This window comes from Scomber japonicus, chromosome 19, assembly GCF_027409825.1.
Source record: "Scomber japonicus isolate fScoJap1 chromosome 19, fScoJap1.pri, whole genome shotgun sequence".
NCBI lineage: Eukaryota > Metazoa > Chordata > Actinopteri > Scombriformes > Scombridae > Scomber > Scomber japonicus.
The window spans coordinates 27,684,031-27,706,530 of NC_070596.1; the positions used below are offsets into that span (position 1 = coordinate 27,684,031).

General features: G+C 43.5%; 1 protein-coding gene across 1 annotated transcript in view; it reads left to right on the top strand.

Moving 5' to 3' along the window:
- The window catches only part of LOC128380705 (phosphatidylinositol 4-kinase alpha-like), a 53,905-nt gene that overhangs the window by 13,933 nt on the left and 17,472 nt on the right, over positions 1–22,500 (top strand). The window contains 34 exon segments of the mRNA XM_053340575.1: positions 147–250; positions 253–333; positions 335–412; positions 1,010–1,076; positions 1,719–1,867; positions 2,679–2,744; positions 2,847–2,943; positions 3,047–3,238; positions 4,088–4,188; positions 5,266–5,395; positions 5,493–5,619; positions 6,325–6,420; positions 7,033–7,216; positions 7,352–7,452; positions 7,641–7,809; positions 9,531–9,581; positions 9,776–9,884; positions 9,974–10,110; positions 11,265–11,398; positions 11,508–11,590; positions 12,267–12,337; positions 14,011–14,135; positions 15,290–15,311; positions 15,313–15,372; positions 15,530–15,613; positions 16,142–16,231; positions 16,357–16,476; positions 17,422–17,514; positions 18,029–18,185; positions 18,937–19,064; positions 19,796–19,954; positions 20,051–20,202; positions 20,309–20,416; positions 21,216–21,344. Of these exon segments, the coding sequence (XP_053196550.1) occupies positions 147–250; positions 253–333; positions 335–412; positions 1,010–1,076; positions 1,719–1,867; positions 2,679–2,744; positions 2,847–2,943; positions 3,047–3,238; positions 4,088–4,188; positions 5,266–5,395; positions 5,493–5,619; positions 6,325–6,420; positions 7,033–7,216; positions 7,352–7,452; positions 7,641–7,809; positions 9,531–9,581; positions 9,776–9,884; positions 9,974–10,110; positions 11,265–11,398; positions 11,508–11,590; positions 12,267–12,337; positions 14,011–14,135; positions 15,290–15,311; positions 15,313–15,372; positions 15,530–15,613; positions 16,142–16,231; positions 16,357–16,476; positions 17,422–17,514; positions 18,029–18,185; positions 18,937–19,064; positions 19,796–19,954; positions 20,051–20,202; positions 20,309–20,416; positions 21,216–21,344 (3,754 nt within the window).

The following is a 22,500-nucleotide window of genomic DNA, read 5'->3' on the forward strand; positions in this document are numbered from 1 at the left end:
TCTCTCTCTCTCTCTCTCTCTCTCTGGTCTCTCTCTCTCTCTCTCTCTCTCTCTCTCTCCTCTCCTCTCTCTCTCTCTCTCTCTCTCTCTCTCTCTCTCCTCTCTCTCTCTCTCTCTCTCCTCTCTCTCTCTCTCTCTCTCTACAGAATACCTGTGCCGGTACACGGTGCCCACTCTGCTCGGTGTGGCCAGAGCTTTCGGCCGTTACAGCAACACCGACGAGCCGTTACTGGTCCAAGCTGTTCCCTCGGCCGGGTCATCCCCCCGCTGAACACGGGAGACGACGGCGATGCGGTGCGACGGCGCTCCTTCAACGATTTCCGTTCCATCATCGCCGACCTCGTTGCTTAGCGTGTGTCAGTCGGACAGTCTGAAGCGTAAAGGCACATCCATGACCAGCGTGTCACAGCAGGTACGACAGGGGGGGCAAACGGCCCACCTTCTTTCCTGTCTTCCTTCCTTCCTTTCTTCCTTCCTCCCTCCCTCCCTCCCCTTCCTACCTTCCTACCTTCCATCTGTCTGTCCTCCCTTTCTTTTTTCCTTCTTTCCTTCCTTCGTTCCTTCATCTTTCCAATCCTGTCTTCTTTTCTCTCCTTTGTTCCTACCTTCCTTCGTTCCTTCATTCCTTCCATCTGTCCTTCCTTCTTTTCTTCTGCCCTCCCTCCCTTTCTTTTTTCCTTCTTTCCTTCCTTCGTTCATTCCTTCCTTACTTCCATCTATCCTTCTTTCTGTCCTTCCTCCCTTTCTTTTTTCCTTCTTTCCTTCCTGTCTTCTTTTCCTTCCTTCCTTCCTTCCTTCCTCCCTTTCTTTTTTTCCTTCTTTCCTTCCTGTCTTCTTTTCCTTCCTTCCTTCCTTCCTTCCTCCCTTTCTTTTTTCCTTCTTTCCTTCCTGTCTTATTTTCCTTCCTTCCTTCCTTCCTCCCTTTCTTTTTTCCTTCCTTCCTTCCTGTCTTCTTTTTCATGAAACATGTGCAGCTGTGTGGTTATATCTGTTTTTTTTATGATCTTAGGCGAGTCCAGAGCGAGTCGGTCTGACTCCCAGCTCACCTGCTGATCCCTCTGCTCAGTACTTTGAAGGTAAATACTTTAACTTTTAATCAAGCAGGAGGGAGTGGAAATGAAAAGTAAACAATTATTCTGTTTATTTACTTTGCACCTAAGCAAACATTTCCACAAGTAATCTTAAAAATGTTTGGTATATTTTGGGTTTTATGAGTTGTATCTCAACCAGGATACGTTCCCCCACTATTAAGATATAAGCAGAATATAAATATGTATGTATCTTCTGGTACTTGTTGCCTGTTTTAATGGTTAAAATAATTTAATATCTCACTCCTGTAAGATTGTCAAGACTCACTTAAAGGACAGTTTATTAAAAAATACTATGAAAAAATATGTTTTATTCCACACGTTTGTCTTCCTCCGATATTTTCCGCAATGCAGCCGAATAGCTGAGAGTCCAGTTGGAGATTTATAGTCCTCAGCTTGAACTGCTGCTGACTCAAATCGCATCAATTTCTACAGTTTCTGCATCACTTGTCACCATCAGATTCCTCTCAGCTCCCTCCAGAGACACTAAAAGCTTTTACTATTTTTTCCACACATGCAGCTGAAGTGTAAAATCAGATTTCCACTTGAACAGATGCAGTTGAGCCCGATGTGACTTTTTAAAGGAGCAGCATATATTTTAAACTAATCCATCTTTTTTCTCTTCTTCAGGCTCGTACCTCCCAGACGGCAGCGCGGTGGACCCAGATTATTACTTCTCCACCATCAGCTCCAGCTTCTCCGTCTCACCTCTCTTCACCGGAAGCAGCTCCGGAGAGTTTCACGTCCCTCTCGACATGCTCAGACAGCTCCTCCACATGGTAATAATCACCATTTAAAGTATAAAGTAAGAATAAATATGTGTTCTGAGTTTGACATACCACAGAAAAGTGTGTTGTTAACCACCCTGCCAAATTTGAATGATTAAAAAAAATCGCCAAATATATGAAATTAGGCTTCAAAGTTGTGTAAAAATCAGCCTCTTTCTCTGCTCCCAAACGCTGAAGCCCCGCCCCCTACCAAGTGTCACCTGTCAATCAAAGTCACCACCTCTACCAGAAACATGGACGCTACGTCTGAGAGCTTTCTGCTGCTAGCTCAGTGACTAGCTCGGTGGCTAACTCGGCTGCTAGCTCGCGGCTAACTCGGTGACTAGCTCGGCAGCTAACTCGCCTGCTAGCTCGGCGGCTAACTCGGCTGCTAGCTAGCTAACTGGCTAACTCAGCTAACTGGCTAACTGTAGACTGTAGTAGTAGTAGTGTGTGCTGAATGTATTTCTACCTCTACAGCAGCAGGGGCGGGTTTATGCTAATCACTAAATCCTGAACACAGAAATCTTGAAACACAGTTTGTGAAGCCTAGCTCCACAATTCAAATCTAAATGGTTGAAATGCTTTTTACACCTTTTTTAGAAATACATTTATGACCTATTTATTGTCTGAATTCACTTTACACAGTCTTTAATGTTTGAAAAGGGTCAAGGATGAAGGAAGGAGCTTTTCTAGTCCTTCCCCTCCTTTTTTTCTTTAAACAACAGAAACACACAAGAATAAAAAGAGCTAGAATAAAGACACCAAAAACATCAAAAATGTGCCAAAAGTGAAAATTAATTTGCCTTTTTTTCTCTTCCAGGTTGAACAACTTGTGTCTGAGTCATTTTTAAAATCACTGGATGAAATCTTGGCAGAGTTTTTAGAGGTATGACTCTTTTCCACACATATCAAGGTGTTTTTTTTGCACTTTTTTTTCCCCACCACTGGTTCATTGTTATATTTCTGTTGCTTTCTTTTTTCTCACCAGTTGAATCCTGGTCTTCATCTGCACTACAAAACCTTCAGCGATCCTCTGTATGTAGCCATTTTTAAAATGCTAAGAGACACTCTCTACAATCTTAAAGGTAAGGAATCTCTTCTTCTCTTCTTTCTTTAATTTATCCAACAATTAAACCTCCAATTTCTCTTCTTTTGAAATCAGTAATAATGTGTTTTGCTCATCATCAGACCTGCAGACGGACTTTGTGAAGGAGGTGCATGACTTTGTGTTGGAGCAGTTCAGCAGCAGCCAGTCGGAGCTGCAGAGGATCCTGCACGATGTGGAGTACCTGCAGAGCGAGCTGAGTCCGCTCAAGCTGCGTTGCCAGGCCAACGCCGCCTGCGTGGACCTGATGGTTTGGGCTGTGACCGAGGAGCAGGGTAAGACCTCGGTGCACTCAGCCTACTTCCTGTCGTTTATCCTTACAACTCTACATTATTATTATTTCCTGTCCAAGTCAAGTCAAGTGTTTTTATTAGAGCACGTTGAAATACAGTTGAGAAAGAAAGAAAGAAAGAAAGAAAGAAAGAAAGAAAGAAGGAAATCTCAGATCAGTCTCTAACTGTATGTGAAGTATTTTTGATGTTGACCCTCCCGTTGTCCTCGAGTCAAGGAAGGAAGGAAGGAAAGGAGGAAGAAAGGATGGAAGGGAGGAAGAAGGAAGGCAGGAAAGAAAGATGGAAGGAAAGGAGGAAGGAAGGGAGGAAGAAAGAAGGAAGGAATGAGGGAAGGATGAAAGGGAGGAAGAAGGAATAATGAAAGGGAGTAAGAAGGAAGGAAGGATGGAAGGGAGGAGGAAAGAGGGAAGTGAGGAAGGAAAGGAAGGAAGGACAGAGGAAGGAAAGGAAGGAAGGACAGAGGAAAGAAGGATGGAAGGGCGGTAGCAGGAAGGAAAGAAGGACAGATGAAAGGAGGAAGGAAGGAAAGCTGGAAGAAGGGAAGGATGAAATGGAGCAAGAGGGAATGGAGGAAGGAAAGGAAGGAAGGACAGAGAAAAGAAGGAAGGAAGGACGGTAGCAGGGAGGGAGGAAGGAAGGAAGGAAGGAAGGAACACTCAAAACAGTCGGGGTCAATTTGACCCGGGAGGACGACACAAAGGTTAAACTGAAGATATGAAACCAATATATCTTACTCTTTTATCCACTGTATGTAGGTAAACATTTCACCAGGCTTAGTTTACTTCATAATGTCTCACTCGTCACTCGTCTGTTTCTCTCTCTCTTCTCCAGGAGCCGAGAACCTTTGCACCAAACTGTCGGAGAAGCTTCAGTCCAAAACGTCCAGTAAAGTAATCATCGCTCACATGCCGCTGCTCATCTGCTGCTTACAGGTAACACTTTCATCCTTAAACATCCTCATACTTACTTCCCTTCTCATGCATGATTCCTTTCCTTTTAGACAGAAACCAGCCCAGTATAAGCACTCTTACTACTTGATGATTGATTTTTTTTATTAACGTATCATGCCCAATCTAAATGAAATCCAGATAACAGACATCAGAGCAGTTAAACATATAAACCATCCTGATGCTTTTTCCAGGCTTCAGATAGATAACAGACTTAAAGACATCAGAGTTAAACAGCCAGTCCATTCTGTTTTTAACCTTCCTGTTGTCCTCGGGTCAAGGAAGGAAGGGAGGAAGAAGGAAGGAAAGGAAGGAAGGAACGACGGAGGAGAGAAGGAAGGATGGCGGGATAGCGAAAGGAAGGAAGGGAGGTAGGAAGGAAAGGAAGGAAGGACAGAGGAAAGAAGGACGGTAACAGGGAGGAAAGGAAAGGAAGGGAGGAAGGAAGGAAAGAAAGAAAGCTGGAAGGATGAAAGGGGAAAGAAGGGAGGAAGAGGGAGGGAAGGAAGGAAGGACAGAGGAAAGAAGGAAGGACGGTAGCAGGGAGGAAGGACAGAGGAAAGAAGGACGGTAACAGGGAGTAAGGAAGGAAGGAAGGAAGGAAAGAAGGACGATAACAGGGAGTAAGGAAGGAAGGAAGGAAAGAAGGAAGGGAGGAAGGAAGGAAAGAAAGAAGGAAGGAAGGAAAGAAAGAAAGTTGGAAGGATGAAAGGGAGAAGAAGGAAGGATGGACGGTAGCAGGGAGGAAGGAAGGAAGGAAGGAAGGAAGGAAGGAAGGAAGGAAGGAAGGAAGGAAGGAGGGAAGGAAGAGAAGACAGGAAGGAAAAGAAGGAAGGAAGGAAGGAAGAAGGAAGGAAGGAAGTATGGAGAAAAGAAAAGCAGGAGCTCAATGGATGTTAAATATCAAAGGAAGTTTAAATAGCAGCGTGTGTGTGTGTGTGTGTGTGTGTGTGTGTGTGTGTCTGTCTGTCTGTCTGTCTGTCTGTCTGTCTGTCTGTCTGTCTGTCTGTCTGTCTGTCTGTGTGTGTGTGTGTGTGTGTGTGTGTGTGTGTGTGTTTTCAGGGTTTGGGTCGTCTGTGTGAGCGTTTCCCTGTGGTCGCTCACTCCGTCACCATGTCCCTCAGAGACTTCCTGGTGGTTCCTTCTCCTGTTTTAGTCAAGCTGTACAAATATCACAGCCAGTACACTTCAGGTAAATCAAACCAGTCTTATTATTTCCACTTCTTCAACGCTTGACTTTCAAAATCCTGAAGCTCCACACACATTTGTTTTTTTTTTCTTTTCTGAAGGAGCCGGAGAGATAAAGATCCACGTGACCAACGAACACTCCCAGTCGACCCTCAGCACTCAGAGCAAGAAGTCTCAGCCGTCCATGTACGAACAGCTGAGGGACATTTCTATAGATAACATCTGCAGGTGAGTCACACACACACACACACACACACACACACACACACACACACACACACACACACACACACACACACACCACACACTTCTACAGCATATGCACACACACACACACACACACACACACACACACACACACACACTCACTCACTCACTCACTCACTCACTCACTCACTCACTCACTCACTCACACACACACACACACTTCTACTTCCTTCTTCCTTCCTTCCTTACTTCCTTCCTTCCTTCCCTCCAGCTTTCCTTCCTTCCTTCCTCCTTCCTCCCTTCCATCTTTCCTTCTTTCTTTCTTTCCTTCCTTCCTTCTTTCCTTCCTTCTTCTTCCCTTTCATCCTTCCCTCCTTCCAGCTTTCCTTCCTTCCTTCCTCCTTTCTTTCTTTCTTCCTCCCTTCCATCCTTCCTTCCTTCCTTCCTTCCTTCTTTCATCTGTCTTTCTTTCATCTGTCCTTCTTTCATCTGTCCCTTCCTTCTGACCAAAAAAGTCAACCTTTCCATCATTATAAATATTATGCATTACATCAACCCAATCCTCGCTCTTAGGTGCCTCTGTCTTCAGCCACTTCCTAGTAATGGCTTTCTTACTAGCAACCGACATGATCCTAAACATATATTTGTCTCCTGAAAATTAGAAATTTTAACCCACAAGATTTTAACACACACCTTTTATTTAAATGTTCTCCTTCTTGTCCTCAGGTGTCTGAAAGCAGGACTTACGATGGATAGCGTCATCGTGGAAGCTTTTCTCGCCAGTCTGTCCAATCGTCTCTACATCTATCAGGAAAATGATAAGTAAGTCAAACAAATTAAACACTCTAAATTAAAAAGAAAAGAAAGAACAGTACTTAAAGTCCGTGTAAAGTAAGAATAAATATGTGTTCTGAGTTTGACATACCACAGAAAAGTGTGTTGTTAACCACCCTGCCAAATTTGAATGATTAAAAAAATCACCAAATATATGAAATTAGGCTTCAAAGTTGTGTAAAAATCAGCCTCTTTCTCTGCTACCAAACGCTGAAGCCCCGCCCCCTACCGAGTCTCACCTGTCAATCAAAGTCACCACCTCTACCAGAAACATGGACGCTAGGTTTGAGAGCTTTCTGCCGCTAACTCAGCTGCGAGTTCAGTGGCTAGCTCGGCGGCTAACTCAGCTAACTGGCTAACTGTAGATGTATTTATACCTCTACAGCAGCAGGGGCGGGTTTATGCTAATCACTAAATCCTGAACACAGAAATGTTGAAACACAGTTTGTGAAGCCTAGCTCCACAATTCAAATCTAAATGGTTGAAATGCTTTTTACACCTTTTTTAGAAATACATTTATGACCTATTTAATGTGTTTAGAAGAAAATGTCTGAATTCACTTTACATAGTCTTTAAAAACCCTTCCTTGCTCCTCCTCAGGGACGCCCATTTGATCCCAGATCACACCATCAGGGCTTTGGGGCACATCGCCGTGGCTTTGCGGGACACTCCCAGAGTCATGGAGCCCATCCTGCAGATCCTGCAGCAGAAGTTCTGCCAGCCTCCGTCCCAGCTGGACGTCCTCATCATCGATCAGCTGGGCTGCATGGTCATCACAGGAAATGTGAGTGTTTATTCCTCTGCTTGATCCAACAAAGACATATTTATTTTATTTATTTCTATGGGTATTTGAGTTGAAAATGACTGAAATAAATTAAACTAAGCCTCATAATGTTATTTCCTTTCTTTCTCACCTCAGCAATACATCTACCAGGAAGTGTGGAATCTGTTCCAGCAGATCAGTGTGAAGGCCAGCTCCATGGTTTACTCCACCAAAGACTACAAGGATCACGGCTACAGGTGAAAAAACAGATTCAACTACACAGTTATAGTTAATTATGGTTGTTAGATTCATGAGAAAGTAAACATAAACAGTTTGTCTTGTAGTTAAATGTGTGTGTTCTTTCTCTCTTTCTGTGTGTGTGTGTGTGTGTGTGTGTGTGTGTGTGTGTGTGTGTGTGTGTGTGTGTGTGTGTATGTGTGTGTAGACACTGCTCTCTGGCAGTGATCAACGCTCTGGGGAACATAGCAGCGAACCTTCAGGCTGAACACATGGTGGACGAGCTGCTGGTCAATCTGCTCGAGCTTTTCGTTCAGCTGGGTTTAGAAGGGAAGAGAGCCAGCGAGAGAGCTTCAGACAAAGGACCCACTCTGAAGGTACGATGCACACACACACACACACACACACACACACACACACACACACACACACACACACACACACACACACACACACACACACACATATATATATACAAATACAGCAGTAATGAGATCACTGAGTGGGTTTATTAAATACATGCATTTGTATTTTACACTGCTCCTCCCTCTGCCCCCATCCCTTCCTTCTTTCCTTTCCTCTCTTCCTTCCCTCCCTCCTTCCTTCCTTCCTCCCTTCCTTCCCTCCCTCTCTTCTTCCTCCCTTCCTTCCTTCCTTCCTTCCTTCCTTCCTTCCTCCCTTCTTTTCCTTCCCTCCCTCCTTTCCTTCCTTCCTTCTTCCTTCCCTCCTTCCCTCCCTCCCTCCATTCCTCCCTTCTTCCTTTCCTTCCTTCCTTCCTCCTAGCCACTAATCATTGGAGTAGTGTGAAACCATTTGGCAGGATATTAAAAAAAATGAGCACCCACTCATAAAAACCTGCTTTAAAATGCTGATAGATGTCATAAACTCCAACTCCACAGGGTGCATGCTCATGATAATGCAGCTCGTTGCAGTTTTAGCGTTGAGTCATTTTCTGCTGCATCGCTTAAATAAATAAATGAATGAGGAAGCTGCGTTTTTTGTTTTTTTTCTATCGACCCAAATCAGGAGCCTCTCTTGTGTTTTTACTGCACCTGAACAACCGTGAAGATTTGTCAGATTAGACTGACGACAGATTGCATAACAATGGTCACACCAGGAAGCAACAATACAGAGTCATCCTGTTGTTCTCTGTGTGTTTGATGCTGCGTGACTCTGATGCTTTGATTTGGATGTAATGAACAGATAAAAAGGAGACATGCAGGGATGGAAAAGAAGGTTTAAAGCTCCTTATTGTCTGTCTTTGAATTAGACCGAGACAGACAACATAGTTTCATTTTTAATGTTGATAAATGTGATACTGTGGCACAAGTTGCTGCCACCATGAATTCCTTCAGCAGAGAGCACAGACAGACATAGTTAAACCTTTTATTTAAAGACCGTGTAAAGTGAATTTAGCAGGAAGGAAGGAACGGAGGGAGGGAGGGAGGAAGGAGGAAAGAAAGGAGAGAGGAAGAAGGACGGAAAGGAGGGAGGAAGGGAGGAAAGAAGGTAGGGAGGGAGCAAGAAAGAAGGAAAGGAGGAAGGAAGAAAGGACAGAAGGGAGGAAAGGAAGGAAGGAAGGAAGAAAGGGGGATGGAGGAAAGAGAGAAAGTGGGAGGAAGGACAGACGAAAGGAAGGACGGAAGGAAGGAAAGAAGGAACAGTCAATACCGACAACAGCGTTACAGCTATTTCAGTTTCTCTTCTCTTTGCTTTGTGTATGTGACTGAAAGCCTCATACAGCAGCAAGTACACCATCGCCTCCATGTCCTCCATTGTTTATGTGTTTGTGTCGCTATGACGACCATGCCCAGCCGAGTAGAGCTAGAACTGTATAGTGGAAAAGAGCCATTTGTCAAGCTCTCACTCAGCTCAGCCTTTACTGCAGAGCTTGATTAGACAAGTCATCTCACCTGCTGCTGAGTCAGCTTCTCTTCTCTCTCCTACAGCTGACTTCTACAGCACTTCCATATTTTATCAATGAAGCTCAACATTAGTTCTTCTGAGACTTTGTTTGACCAGTCAGGCACGCTCAGCCCTTTTCCCAATACTTCCTGAATCATCACAGTACAATCACTCTCCTCTTTTGTCTCTCCAGGCTTCAAGCAGCGCCGGAAACCTCGGTGTCCTCATTCCAGTTATTGCAGTGGTGAGTAGTTTAGATATTTCTAATGTCAGGTTTCTTTACATTTAGTAGTTAGGCTCAGTCAATTAACTTCACTTTCTATCTAAACTTGAGCATATGAATGTCAGTTTGTCTCACATGATGACTCTTAGCATCTATTTGGATCATTTAATAACATGTAAAAATCTATTCTTTCTCTTTTTTTTTGCTCTTGTTAGCTGACTAAGAGGCTGCAACCAATCAAAGAGGCGAAACCACGTCTGCAGAAGCTCTTCAGGGACTTCTGGCTCTACTCTGTCGTCATGGGGTTTGCTGTCGAAGGCTCAGGTACAGAGTTCGTTGATCTACAGGAATATTAAATGAACTGATGCAGCATTTGAAAATTAAAATGTGTCACACTCTGTCGGACTCTTCAGGTCTGTGGCCTGAAGAATGGCACGAAGGAGTTTGTGAGATTGCCACCAAATCACCGCTGCTCACGTTTCCCAGCGGAGAACCTCTACGCTCAGAGCTGCAGTACAACTCTGCACTGAAGAACGACACCGTCACTCCGGTAATGAGAACACACACGCACGCACACACACACACACACATAGGGTCTGTTCGAAACCTCATCCTTTCCTACTACTCTTACTAACTCTGGCGTCATGTGAAGTATGTAGTGTGTTTAACTGCGTAGTATGTGATTTAGAGTATGTGAGAAGTTCCTGGATGGTTTACTAGATTCTCCAGAAATGCAGATTATGCATCAAGAGCTGACTACTCACACTCACATTACCCAAGATGCAACGCTACTACTCACACTCACATTACCCAAGATGCAACGTTACTACTCACACTCACATTACCCAAGATGCAATGTTACTACTCACACTCAAATTACCCAAGATGCAACACTACTTCTGAAAAAAACCCAAAATACAAACGTCACAGGTACCTACAGCGAGGGTATGTTCGCATCCTGTTTTCAAAATAAAAGCACCAATTCTATCGTTATGGTTTTCTTAATAATAAAAGGCAATGGGTGTTATTTGGACAAATTAGCGTCACATTGTGGATCTAAAGGGCTACTTTACTTTCTTCCTAAAAAGGTTAGAAATGTGGATAAAGTGGTTTATTTACAGAGTTAGAGCTAAAATGAAATCAGCTTCAGCCTGATGATTTCAGCTCGGGTAGGAACCAAATGCATTGTGGGTTATCGTGTAGTTTACTACAGTGTAAACGGTCTGCTTACTATCTGGTCCTTTAGTGTGTAGTATAGAAGTATGTAGTATGTAGTATAGAAGTATGTAGTATAGAAGTATATAGTATAGAAGTATGTAGTATGTAGTATAGAAGTATGTAGTATAGAAGTATATAGTATAGAAGTATGTAGTATGTAGTATAGAAGTATGTAGTAAGTAGTATAGAAGTATGTAGTATGTAGTATAGAAGTATGTAGTATGTAGTATAGAAGTGTGTAGTATGTAGTATAGAAGTATGTAGTATGTAGTATAGAAGTATGAAGTATGTAGTATAATAGTATTTAGTATGCGGTTTCGAACACAATATCTCCTCCACAGTCGCCATGTTTGTTTTTGAGTTTGTTGTCATCACAAACCTTTCACTCTGTGCTGCCCCCTGGTTGACGCATTGATTAACATCCATACCAACGTAAAAGACTCATGGAAGTACGTGAGCAGTGACGGTAACATGGTTTAATTTCAGGCGGAGCTGAACGATCTGCGTAGCACCATCATCAACCTGCTGGATCCTCCTCCTGAAGTCGCTGCTCTCATCAACAAACTGGACTTCGCCATGTCGACGTATCTGCTGTCAGTTTACAGATTAGAATATATGAGGTATGAGAAACATGAAACAACCCTAACCCATATTAATCACTTCATCTGTTTGACTGTTTTCAATGATTATTAATATAAAGTATGATTATGTTTCCTCTGCGTCTTTCAGGATGCTGCATTCTCAGGACTCGGATCGTTTTCAGGTCATGTTTCGATACTTTGAAGACAGAGCGATACAGAAGGATAAATCTGGTAAAGCAGAAGACAAAAAGATATAAAACTTTTAGGGCTGTCAAACGATTAATCGCAGAATTTCCATAGTTAATTGCGATTAATGGCGTTTTGAATTGCATGTTTAAAATCGTGTTATTTTCCATTTGAAGGCAGTTTTAAGCCCATAATGTAAAGCATTTCTTACCAGAGTGTCTTAACTGGGAATCAATCACGGCTCTGCTGCGACTCCCACACTCCAAAATGGTCCTTTGGTGGAGCTGAGGCTGGCTTGGCTGCACCTGGGTGTTTAGCGTGGAGGTGCTAACTCAAACTCCACGTACTCCGGTGGTAGTTAAACTCCGTTTGACACAGGTTGCATTTTACTTTTGACTTGTCAACTGAAGCGTCTGGAAGTGTTTTAAAGTTAAACAAGCCGTTCAAAAGTCCAGTAGCTCTCTTACTTTCCATCAGCGCGGTAGGTTTACTGCAGGAGGCCACTTCAAAGCATAGCGCTACAGCTAGAGGAGCCGTCTACGGGGGAGTAGAAGGGACAAAAAGGCTTGCAACATTAAAATGCGATTAAAAAAAATTAACGCGTTATGGATTGCATTAATCTAATCGTGATTAACGCTGACAGCCCTAAAAACTTTATTTAAAAAAGTTAGTGTTAGTGGTTCATTGTTATGCATTAATACTTAATATATATTCTTTCCAGGCATGATGCAGTGTGTGATTGCTGTTAGCGACAAGGTTTTTGAAGTCTTCCTGCAGATGATGGCTGAAAAAGTAAGCAAGAAAATCTTATTTATAGTGTATTCAGATTTTTATCTAGTGTTTAATTACACAGTGGAGGGCATTAACAAAGGGTTGTGTATCATTGTTGCTGCAAATTGTAGGTTTGGACTCATGTAATATGTTGTTATGACCCAGCCCACAAGGAGAAATGGAAGCAACGTAAATAACCGGGTTTATTTGGTATAATTAAAGTTATTTATTTAAGAAGGAATTAAATTGTTTCTAAAATACACAAACGCACAACAAGCAAACTAACAAAGAAGAAGAGGCCTGTGGATGACGTTTAAACCAAAACACCAATTATAACCAAATGAAAGACTTTTAAACTTGAGGTAAAACAGATATGAGAATAAAACCTTTACTGCCTAATGAAACTAATAAAGGAATACTAAGTGTGTAGCAGCAAAGGAAGTAGCTCGTACTGGTTTCACAGCAAAATCATCTACATTTTTGTGTTTATAAATAAATAAATAAATATAAATTATCTAATACAGCGCCATTAAAAAAACCCTGCAAGGCTGATTATTATTAGGCTGCACACATACTGTCTGTAATTTTAGAGGCAATATTGGCATTTAAATAAAATGTTTTAAAACTCTTGGGTCCATAGTTTCCTTTGTTATATGTATCAGAGAGTTTTAGTCTATAGGCAACATTAGGCGGCAAATTCACTGCAGAGAGTCAGTCAGGAAGATGTAGAAGAAAACTTACATTGTATTTTAATAACTGTACAGCACTGAGGTTGTTTTTAAATGTGCTTTACAAATAAACCTTGACTTGACTTGACTTAAAGGTGCAGTAAATATCTCTTAATGTGTCTTAATACGAGTTGAAAACAGTTAATCGACAGGATTTGCTATTTGTTTCTGTTTTATATCGTGTTTGGTATTGTTTGTCTGCTTATTGACATTTCATAGATCCTGTTGTCCTCGAAGACAGGAAGGAAAGGAGGAAGAAGGAGGGAGGAGGGAAGGAAATAAAGGAAAGAATGAAAGGAGGGAGGGAGTAAAGAAGGAAGGAAGGAGGGTGGGAGGGAGAAAGGAAAAGAGGAAGGAAGGAAAGAAGGAAGGGGAACGGTAGGGGGAGGAATGAAAGAGAGAAGGAGGGAGGGAAGGAAGGAGGGAAGGAAAGAAGGAGGGAAGGAGGAAAGAAGAAAGGAGGGTGGGAGGGAGAAAGGAAAAGAGGAAGGAAGGAAAGAAGGAAGGGGAAAGGTAGGGGGAGGAATGAAAGAGAGAAGGAGGGAGGGAGGAAGGAGGGAAGAAGGAAAGAAGAAAGGAAGGGAGGAAGGAAAGAAGGACAGAGGAAGGGAGGGAGGGAGGGAGGAAGGAGGGAAGGAGGAAAGAAGAAAGGAAGGGAGGAAGGAAAGAAGGACAGAGGAAGGAAGGAAGGGGGAAAGTAGGGGGGAGGAAAAAAGGAAGGAGAGAGGAAGGAAGAAAAGGGGATGGATGAAGGGAGGAAATAAGGAAGGAGGGAGGGAGAAAGGAAAAGAGGAAGGAAAGAAGGACAGAGGAAGGAAGAAAGATGGGAAAGAAGGAACAGTTAAAACAGAAGGGGTCAATTTGACCCGGGAGGACGACAGGAAGGTTAATTGAGGAAATAATAAACGTTGGAATCAATCGTCTCAGTCTTTAAACTAAATGTTCTATTTTTTTTTTTTTTTTAAGGCAAAAACCAAATCCCACGAGGAGGAGCTGGAACGCCACGCTCAGTTCCTCTTGGTCAACTTCAACCACATCCACAAGAGGATCCGCAGAGTGGCTGATAAATATCTGTCCGGTCTGGCTGAAACGTGAGAGACACAGAGACACACTTTAAACACTTTAATAAGACATTAAACAGCTGCAGCTCGATGATGAACCAGAACAAAGAGATCAGAGCACATTACTCCAGTTCTAAAGTCTTCACACTGGCTCGAGTCAAGGAAGGAAGGAAGAAAAGAAGGGAGGAAGGAAAGGAGGGTGAACGGAGGAAAGAAGGAAGGAAGGAAGGAGGGAGAAAGGAAAAATGGAAGGGAGGAAAGAAGGAAAGAAGGACAGAGGAAAGAAGGGAGTTAGGAAGGAGGGAGGGAGGAAAGAGAGAAGGAGGGAGGAAGGAAAGGAGGGTGAACGGAGGAAAGAAGGAAGGAAGGAATGAGGGAGAAATGAAAAAAGGAAGGGAGGAAAGAAGGACAGAGGAAAGAAGGGAGGAAGGAAGGAAGAAAAAGAGGGAGGGAGGAGGGAAGGATGGAAGGAAGTTAGGAAGGGAGGAAGGAAGAAGGAAAGAAAGGAGGAAGTCAGGAGGGAGGGAGGAAAGAGAGAAGGAGGAAGGAAAGGAAGGATGGAAGGAGGGTAGGAGGGAGGGAGGGAGGGAGGAAGGAAGGTAGGAAGGGAGGAAGGAAGAAGGAAGAAGGAAGGAAAGGAGGAAGTCAGGAGGGAGGGAGGAAAGAGAAGGAAAGGAAGGAAGGGAGGAGGTAGGGAGAAATGAAAAAGGAAGGGAGGAAAGAAGGACAGAGGAAAGAAGGGAGGAAGGAAGGAAGGAAGGAAGGAAGAAAACGAGGGAGGGAGGAAGGAAGGAAGAAAAAGAGGGAGGGAGGAGGGAAGGATGGAAGGAAGTTAGGAAGGGAGGAAGGAAGACGGAAAGAAAGGAGGAAGTCAGGAGGGAGGGAGGAAGGAAAGGAAGGATGGTAGGAGGGAGGGAGGGAGGTAAGGAAAGAAGGAGTGAAGAAAGGGGGATAGAGGAAGTACAGACGGAAGGAAGGGAGGGAGGAAAGAAGAAACAGACGGGGTCAATTTGACCCGGGAGGTCTTGTCTGGTCTTGGCTGCCTTGCCTTCATCCACCCGGCAGAGATAACAGTATCATCTCTCTCTCTCCCTCTCCCTCTCCCTCTCCCTCTCCCTCTCCCTCTCTCTCTCTCTCTCTCTCTCTCTCTCTCTCTCTCTCTCTCTCTCTCTCTCTCTCCTCAGATTCCCTCACTTGTTGTGGAGCGGGCCGCGTGCTGAAGACCATGTTGGATATTCTGCAGACCCTCTCTCTCTCGCTGAGTGCTGTAAGCCATCAATCATCAATCAGACTTAATGCTGGTTTTATACTTTATTATATCAGGATATAGGATATTTAATATTGATGTTTAATGCTGGTTTTATATTTTATTATATCAGGATATAGGATATTAATATTGATGTTTAACGCTGGATGTGTTGCAGGATATTCATAAAGACCAACCGTATTACGACATCCCAGATACTCCGTACAGGATCACCGTCCCAGACACGTATGAAGCCAGAGAGGTAAAGTTTTCCATCTATTCCTTCCTTCGTTCCTTCCTTCCATCTTTTCCTTCCTTCCGTCCTTCTTTTCCTTCCTTCCTACCTTCCTTCCTTCTTTCCTTCCTTCCTTCCTTCTTTCCTTCCTTCCATCTGTCCTTCCTGCTTTTCTTTTCTCCATCTTTCCTTCCTTCCTTCCTGCCTTCCTTCCTTCCTTCCTTCCTTCCTGCTTTTCTTTTCTCCATCTTTCCTTCCTTCCTTCCTGCCTTCCTTCCTTCCTTCCTTCCCTCCTTCCCTCCTTTTCTTCCTCCCTTTCTTCCTTCCTTCCTTCCTTCCTTCCATCCTTCCTTCTTTTTCTTCCTTCCTTCCTTCTTTCCTTCCTTCCATCTGTCCTTCCTTCCTTCCTTCCTTCCTTCCTTCCTTTGACCTCTCTGCTCTAAATGGTTTATTATAGTAAAGTTATCATATGCATTATATAAACTATATATTATTTGATTGTTCACCTTTACTCAACTGTATGTAACATTTAAACTTGATTGTCTCTGATTGTAGAGCATAGTGAAGGACTTCGCTGCTCGCTGTGGTGAGATCCTTAAGGAGGCGATGAAATGGGCTCCATCAGTGACCAAATCCCACCTGCAGGTAACATAGATTTAATTCTTAAAACTTCTGAGTACTTATAATAATAGATAAAGTTTGTAATGAGGTCTCTGAATATTGTTTTTTAACTACTGTACTGTATGTGTGTGTCTCTTTTTCTTTTTCAGGAGTATCTGAACAAACACCAGAACTGGGTGTCGGGTTTGTCCCAGCACACGGGCCTCGCCATGGCAACGGAGAGCATCCTTCACTTCGCTGGTTACAACAGACAGAGCACCACACTGGGGGTGAATAAAATAATAATTAACAGTTATTTAACGGCTTAGTTTTGCAGTAACAGAGACAGAGACATATAATTTTAGCCTGATAATCTTTAATTATTTATTTTTAATTGATGAAATGTGTGAAATTGGCAGCAACTTTAAGATTTGAAAGTAAGTCAAAATGATAATGAAGGAAAAACAAAGGCTCAAGACTGGAGCCCTGTGAGACACCAGATGGGTCACAATTCAATAAAGTCTCCTTAAAATTAGAAATAGAAATTGTCTGCTCAGGAAAGAAGGAAGGAAGGAAGGAAAGAAAGAAGGAAGGAAGGAAAGAAGGAAGGACAGGAGGAAGGAAGAAATGAAGGAAGGAAGGGAGGAAGGAAGAAATGAAGGAAGGAAGGGAGGAAGGAAGAAATGAAGGGAGGACAGAAGGAAGGAAGGGAGGAAGAAATGAAGGAAGGAAGGGAGGAAGGACAGAAAGAAGGAAGGAAGGGAGGAAAGAAAGAAAGAAAAGGAGGACAGAAGGAAGGGAGGGAGGAAGGAAGAAATGAAGGAAGGACAGAAGGAAGGAAGGGAGGAAGGAAGAAATGAAGGAAGGACGGAAGGAAGGGAGGAAGGAAGGAAGAAATGAAGGAAGGAAGGGAGGAAGGAAGAAATGAAGGAAGGACAGAAGGAAGGAAGGGAGGAAGGAAGAAATGAAGGAAGGACGGAAGGAAGGGAGGAAGGAAGGACAGAAGGAAGGAAGAAATGAAGGAAGGAAGGGAGGAAGGAAGAAATGAAGGAAGGAACAATTATACCCAATGGAGAGAAGATATACATACAGAAGTAGTAAAGCAATTGTAGTAAAAAGGAAGTTATAAAAGATTTCAGTCCATTTTTTTTTAGACATTTTACGTTATTTCCACCTAGTTAAGTACAATTCATGTGTTTTTATTGAGTGTTTTATGTCTTCTCTTTCACCTTTAGTCCACTCAGCTGACGGAGAGGCCGGCCTGTGTGAAGAAGGACTACTCTAACTTCATGGCTTCCCTCAACCTCAGGAACAGATACGCTGGAGAGGTAAAATAAAACAAACACCCAATGATCATAACAATTATTATCTCTTACATCACATTCCCGTCCTTTCGCTCTCAACTACACCAGGGGTGTCAAACATGAGGCCCGTGGGCCAGAACCGGCCCACTGAGGGGAGCAATCCGGCCCACTTTACTTCCTGTGTTCTTTTCCTTCCTTACATCTGTCCTTCCTACCTTCCTTTTTTCCTCTCTTTGTTCCTTCCTTCCTTCCATCTGTCCTTCCTTCCTTCCCTTTTTCCTCCCTACCTCTCTTTTTTCCTTTCTTTGTTCCTTCCTTCCTTCCTTCCTTCCTTCTGTCCTTCCTACCTTCTTTCTTTCCTTCTTTCCTTCCTTCCTCCCTTCCTTTCCTTCATTTCTTCCTTCCTCCCTTCCTTCTTTCCTTCCTTCCTCCTGTCCTTCCTTCATTAATCCTTCATTTCTTCCTCCCTTCCTTCCTTCCTTCTGTCCTTCCCTCTTTCCTTCCTTCAGCTGATGTCTCTTCTCTCTTTGGTCTCTAGGTATCAGGTATGATCCATTTCGCCCAGGCAGTCCGAGGACAGTCCGATCTGAGCCGGCTGATGGTCAAACAGATGGCCGAAGCTTTGGACTCTGGACAGCCTGAAGCTTTCACCGAGGCCATGTTCAAACTGGCCGCTCTGCTCATCAGCTCCAAAGGTTTGACGTTTACTTTAACGACGCTGAACATCAGAGCTGCACGATTAATCTAAGCACAGTCACAATTACCCCTTTTCCACCGAGCTGGAGCTAGTGCTGGTTCGGAGCTAGTGCTAGAGGCGGTGCTCAGTTGGTGCTAATCCAAGCACCTCTGACGAACCTGTTGCTTTTCCACCGGCAAGGAACCACGCGATTACGTCACTGTATAACGTAGCCAGCGTGCGCCTTTGAAGCACTTCCATGAATCACCAGTGAGAGGCAGCAACATGGTGCAAGGCATCTAGCCTGCCGGAAACGAAGAAGAAGAAGAAGAAGTGGCAAAAAAATGATAAAAATAGTACTTTTAATCAACAAATCTTTAACCCTCTGTAAATGCCACGCTAGTCAGCTAATAAACGTTAGCCCCAGTCCGATGACGTAATTGGTTCTTGCTTTAGACCAGCAAAGAGTCGGTGCTTGCTCTGGCTCCCGTTCTGAGGCTCCGGGCTGGAGCTTTGGCGGTGGAAAAGCAAAGAACCGGTGCTTAGTCAGGCTCTGGCTCCGAACCAGCACCAGCTCCAGCTCGGTGGAAAAGGGGTGAATGTCAGCCTGTGCACTCATGATACTGTTCTGTTTATCATATCGTAATCTTAATATGACTTTTTCACCAAATCGTGCAGCTCTACTAAACATACACGTTCACCTCAGCATGCTGTGAATTCGTCATCTGACTGCTGCTATCCTTTTTCTTTATTTTTTATTGTTCGTCTAGACTGCGATCCTCAGCTCCTGCATCACCTCTGCTGGTCTCCTCTCAAGATGTTTACTGAGCACGGCATGGAAACCGCCATCGCCTGCTGGGAATGGCTGCTGGCAGCTCGCACTGGAGTGGAAGTACCGGTATGGAGATGAGTTTTATTGTGTCCTTGTCCGTCACATCTAACATGTACATCCATTTCAATCATTAGGCACAGAGCATAAAAGAACATAAATGAACGAACACGTAGGGAGTGAGGTATGGTTATTGCTACACAGCATATTATCCATAGACTGTATAAAAGAAATGGACGTAACATCCGTGAAGTCACCCATTGGTTTGTGGACTGCTGCTCGGAAGCCAATAGTTTCGAATCTAGGCAGCACCATCTTGAAAATTTCAGGTGCATGCTGGGAAAAATAAAAACACAGATTCTACTTATATGGGCATGAGGCGGGGCCATGGGCGGGGTGGGGAGGTTGCTGTGGTTGCGAGGGCTGGATCTCGAGGACATTGGGCAATCAACCTGTCAATCAGGACGTAGCCACGCCCTAATGCATACCCTGCTTTATCGTCACATATAAAATCAGGGAGGCCAAAATGTCCCAAATGAACATCATACTGCATTGAAGAAGGCTTTAAACTAGCGATCGAGACCATAAACACATTTTGAAAACGTTTACTGAGGTTAGAAATCAAGTGAGAAGTTGGTGAATTCTCCATTGACTTGTATAGAGACGGTCGCCCCCTGGTGGCCTTTTGATAGAATGCAGCTCTAAGTTACTTCCTGGTTGGCCTCATTTCAGAGGACCAGAATTTATATTTTATACACACGATTAATCTCAATCTCCTCTCCTCCTTTTTGTCTGTTTAGTTCATGCGTGAGATGGCAGGAGCCTGGCAGATGACCGTGGAGCTGAAGATGGGTTTATTCTCAGACGCTCAGGTGGAAGCCGATCCTCTGGCTGCTTCGGAGGAAAGCCAACCCGTCCCCTGCCCTCCAAATGTTACCCCTCACCACATCTGGATCGAGGTCAGACAAACAGACATCTTTCTCTGCTTGCTGCTACATCTTCTCATCAATGTTCTCAAATCTTTCACGTGACTTATTGCTTCTTCTTTGCTTTAGTTTCTAGGCCAGAGGTTTGAGATTGCAAAGTACTCCAGCGCAGATCAAGTGGAGATCTTCGGCAGTTTGCTTCAACGCTCGCTGTCTCTTAACGTCGGCGGGGCGAAGGGTAGCCTCAACCGCCACGTGGCTGCTATTGGGCCTCGCTTCAGGTACACACACACTCACACCAAGCCTAAAGGAAATGTGTTTTATGGTTCTTTAAGGTGTAATAAAAGCATATTTAAGTGTTGGATCATACTTCTACTGTTGCTTCAGGCTGCTGACTCTCGGTCTGGCTCTGCTCCACTCGGACGTCGTCACCAATTCAACCGTAAGAAACGTGCTCAGAGAGAAGATCTACTCGACTGCCTTCGATTACTTCAGGTAGCTACGAACATACTGCTGTCTATATATTTTCTAGGGCTGATTGATCTCTAATCCATCTGCCAGTTATTTCAATTTATCTGCTAATATTTTAGTCTATAAAATGTTGCTCCCAAAACTTTCCAGAGCTCAAAGTGACATCGATCAAATTGAAGTCTCAAATTCTCAAGTCAAGGAAGGAAGGAAAGAAAGAAAGGGAGGAAGAAGGGAGGAAGGAAGTATGGATGGAAGGGAGTAAGATAGAAAGAAAGGAGGAAGGAAGGAAAGGAGGAAGGAAGGAAAGGAGGAAGGAAGGAGGGAAGGAAGAAAGGAAAGGAGGGAGGGAGGAAAGAAAAAAAGGAAGAGAGGAAGGTAGGAGGGGGAAAGGAAGGAAAGAAGGACAGAGGAAGGGAGGAAGGAAGGAAAGAAAGAAAGAAGGAAGGAAGGAAAGAAAGAAGGAAACAAACAAACAAACAAACAAACAAAGAAGTATGGATGGAAGGGAGGAAGGAAGGAAGGAGGGAAGGAAGAAAGGAAAGGAGGGAGGGAGGAAAGAAAAGAAGGAAGAGAGGAAGGTAGGAGGGGGGAAGGAAGGAAAGAAGGACAGAGGAAGGAAGGGAGGAAGGAAAGAAGGGAGGAAGGAAGGAAGGGAGGAAGGAAGAAAGAAAGGAAGAAAGGAAGGAAGGGTCAAAACAGACAGGGTCAATTTGACCCGGGAGGACGACATGAAGGTTAAAAGAAAAACAATACCTAACTAACACCTCTACTGATTAAACACCTCTCCCATTTTTCATTTTTCTTCTTCTCCTCTCTCCTCCAGCGTGTCTCCAAAGTTCCCCACCCAAGGCGACAAGCGTCTGCGCGAGGACATCAGCATCATCATCCGTTTCTACGCCAGCATCCTGTCCGACAAGAAGTACCTGGCAGCGTGCCACTTGGTCCCCACCCGGTGAGCTTGGTACTACCCCGGCCCCGAGCACGCTCTCTGCCGGGATATTCGGATCGCTTATCGTGTCCAGCACTTCTCCGATATCTATCTTAAGTAAGCCTAAAGCGGCGCAGCTCGGACTGCACCGCAGCAGGGGCATGCTTTTACGCCTGTCACATTTGACGCTTTCATATCCTCACAATGCTGCTGATAGATCCCGGTATCTATCCGAGAATTACACCTAGCTTTTTTTTTTTGTGTGTGTGTGTTTTTGGTTTTTTTAGCTTTTTTTTTTCGCCCCCTCTCAATTTCCTTCGCTTGGTCTTGGTCCCACTTATTTTCTCACTCGTACCCTCACTGTGTTATTCCTTCCACTTTCCTTTCATTATGTCACTCTTAAAGCCCGTTTATGCTCAATGTATGTACGAAAATTTTCAAATGATGCTACCGTCACTGCTCACGTGCTTCCATGAGTCCTTTACGTTAGCGTGGATGTTAATCAATGTGTCCACCAGGGTGCAGCACAGAGTCAAAAGACTGGAGGAGATATTGGCTGTGTTCGAAATCGCATACTACATACTTCTATACTACATACTACATACTTCTATACTACGTACTTCTATACTTCTATACTACATACTACATACTTCTACACTACATACTAAATACTTCTATACTTCATACTACATACTTCTATACTACATACTTCTATACTACATACTTCTATACTACATACTTCTATACTACATACTACATACTTCTATACTACATACTACATACTTATATACTTTATACTACATACTCCATACTTCTATACTACATACTTCTATACTACGTACTTCTAAACTACATACTTCTATACTACATACTTCATACTTCTATACTACATACTTCTATACTACATACTACTATACTACATACTACATACTTCTATACTACATACTTCATACTTCTATACTTCCATACTACGTACTTCTATACTACATACTATTATACTACATCCTACATACTTCTATACTACGTACTACATACTTCTATACTACATACTACATACTTCTATACTACATACTACATACTTCTATACTACATACTTCTATACTACATACTTCTATACTACATACTACACACTTCTATACTACATACTTCTATACTACATACTTCTATACTACATATTACA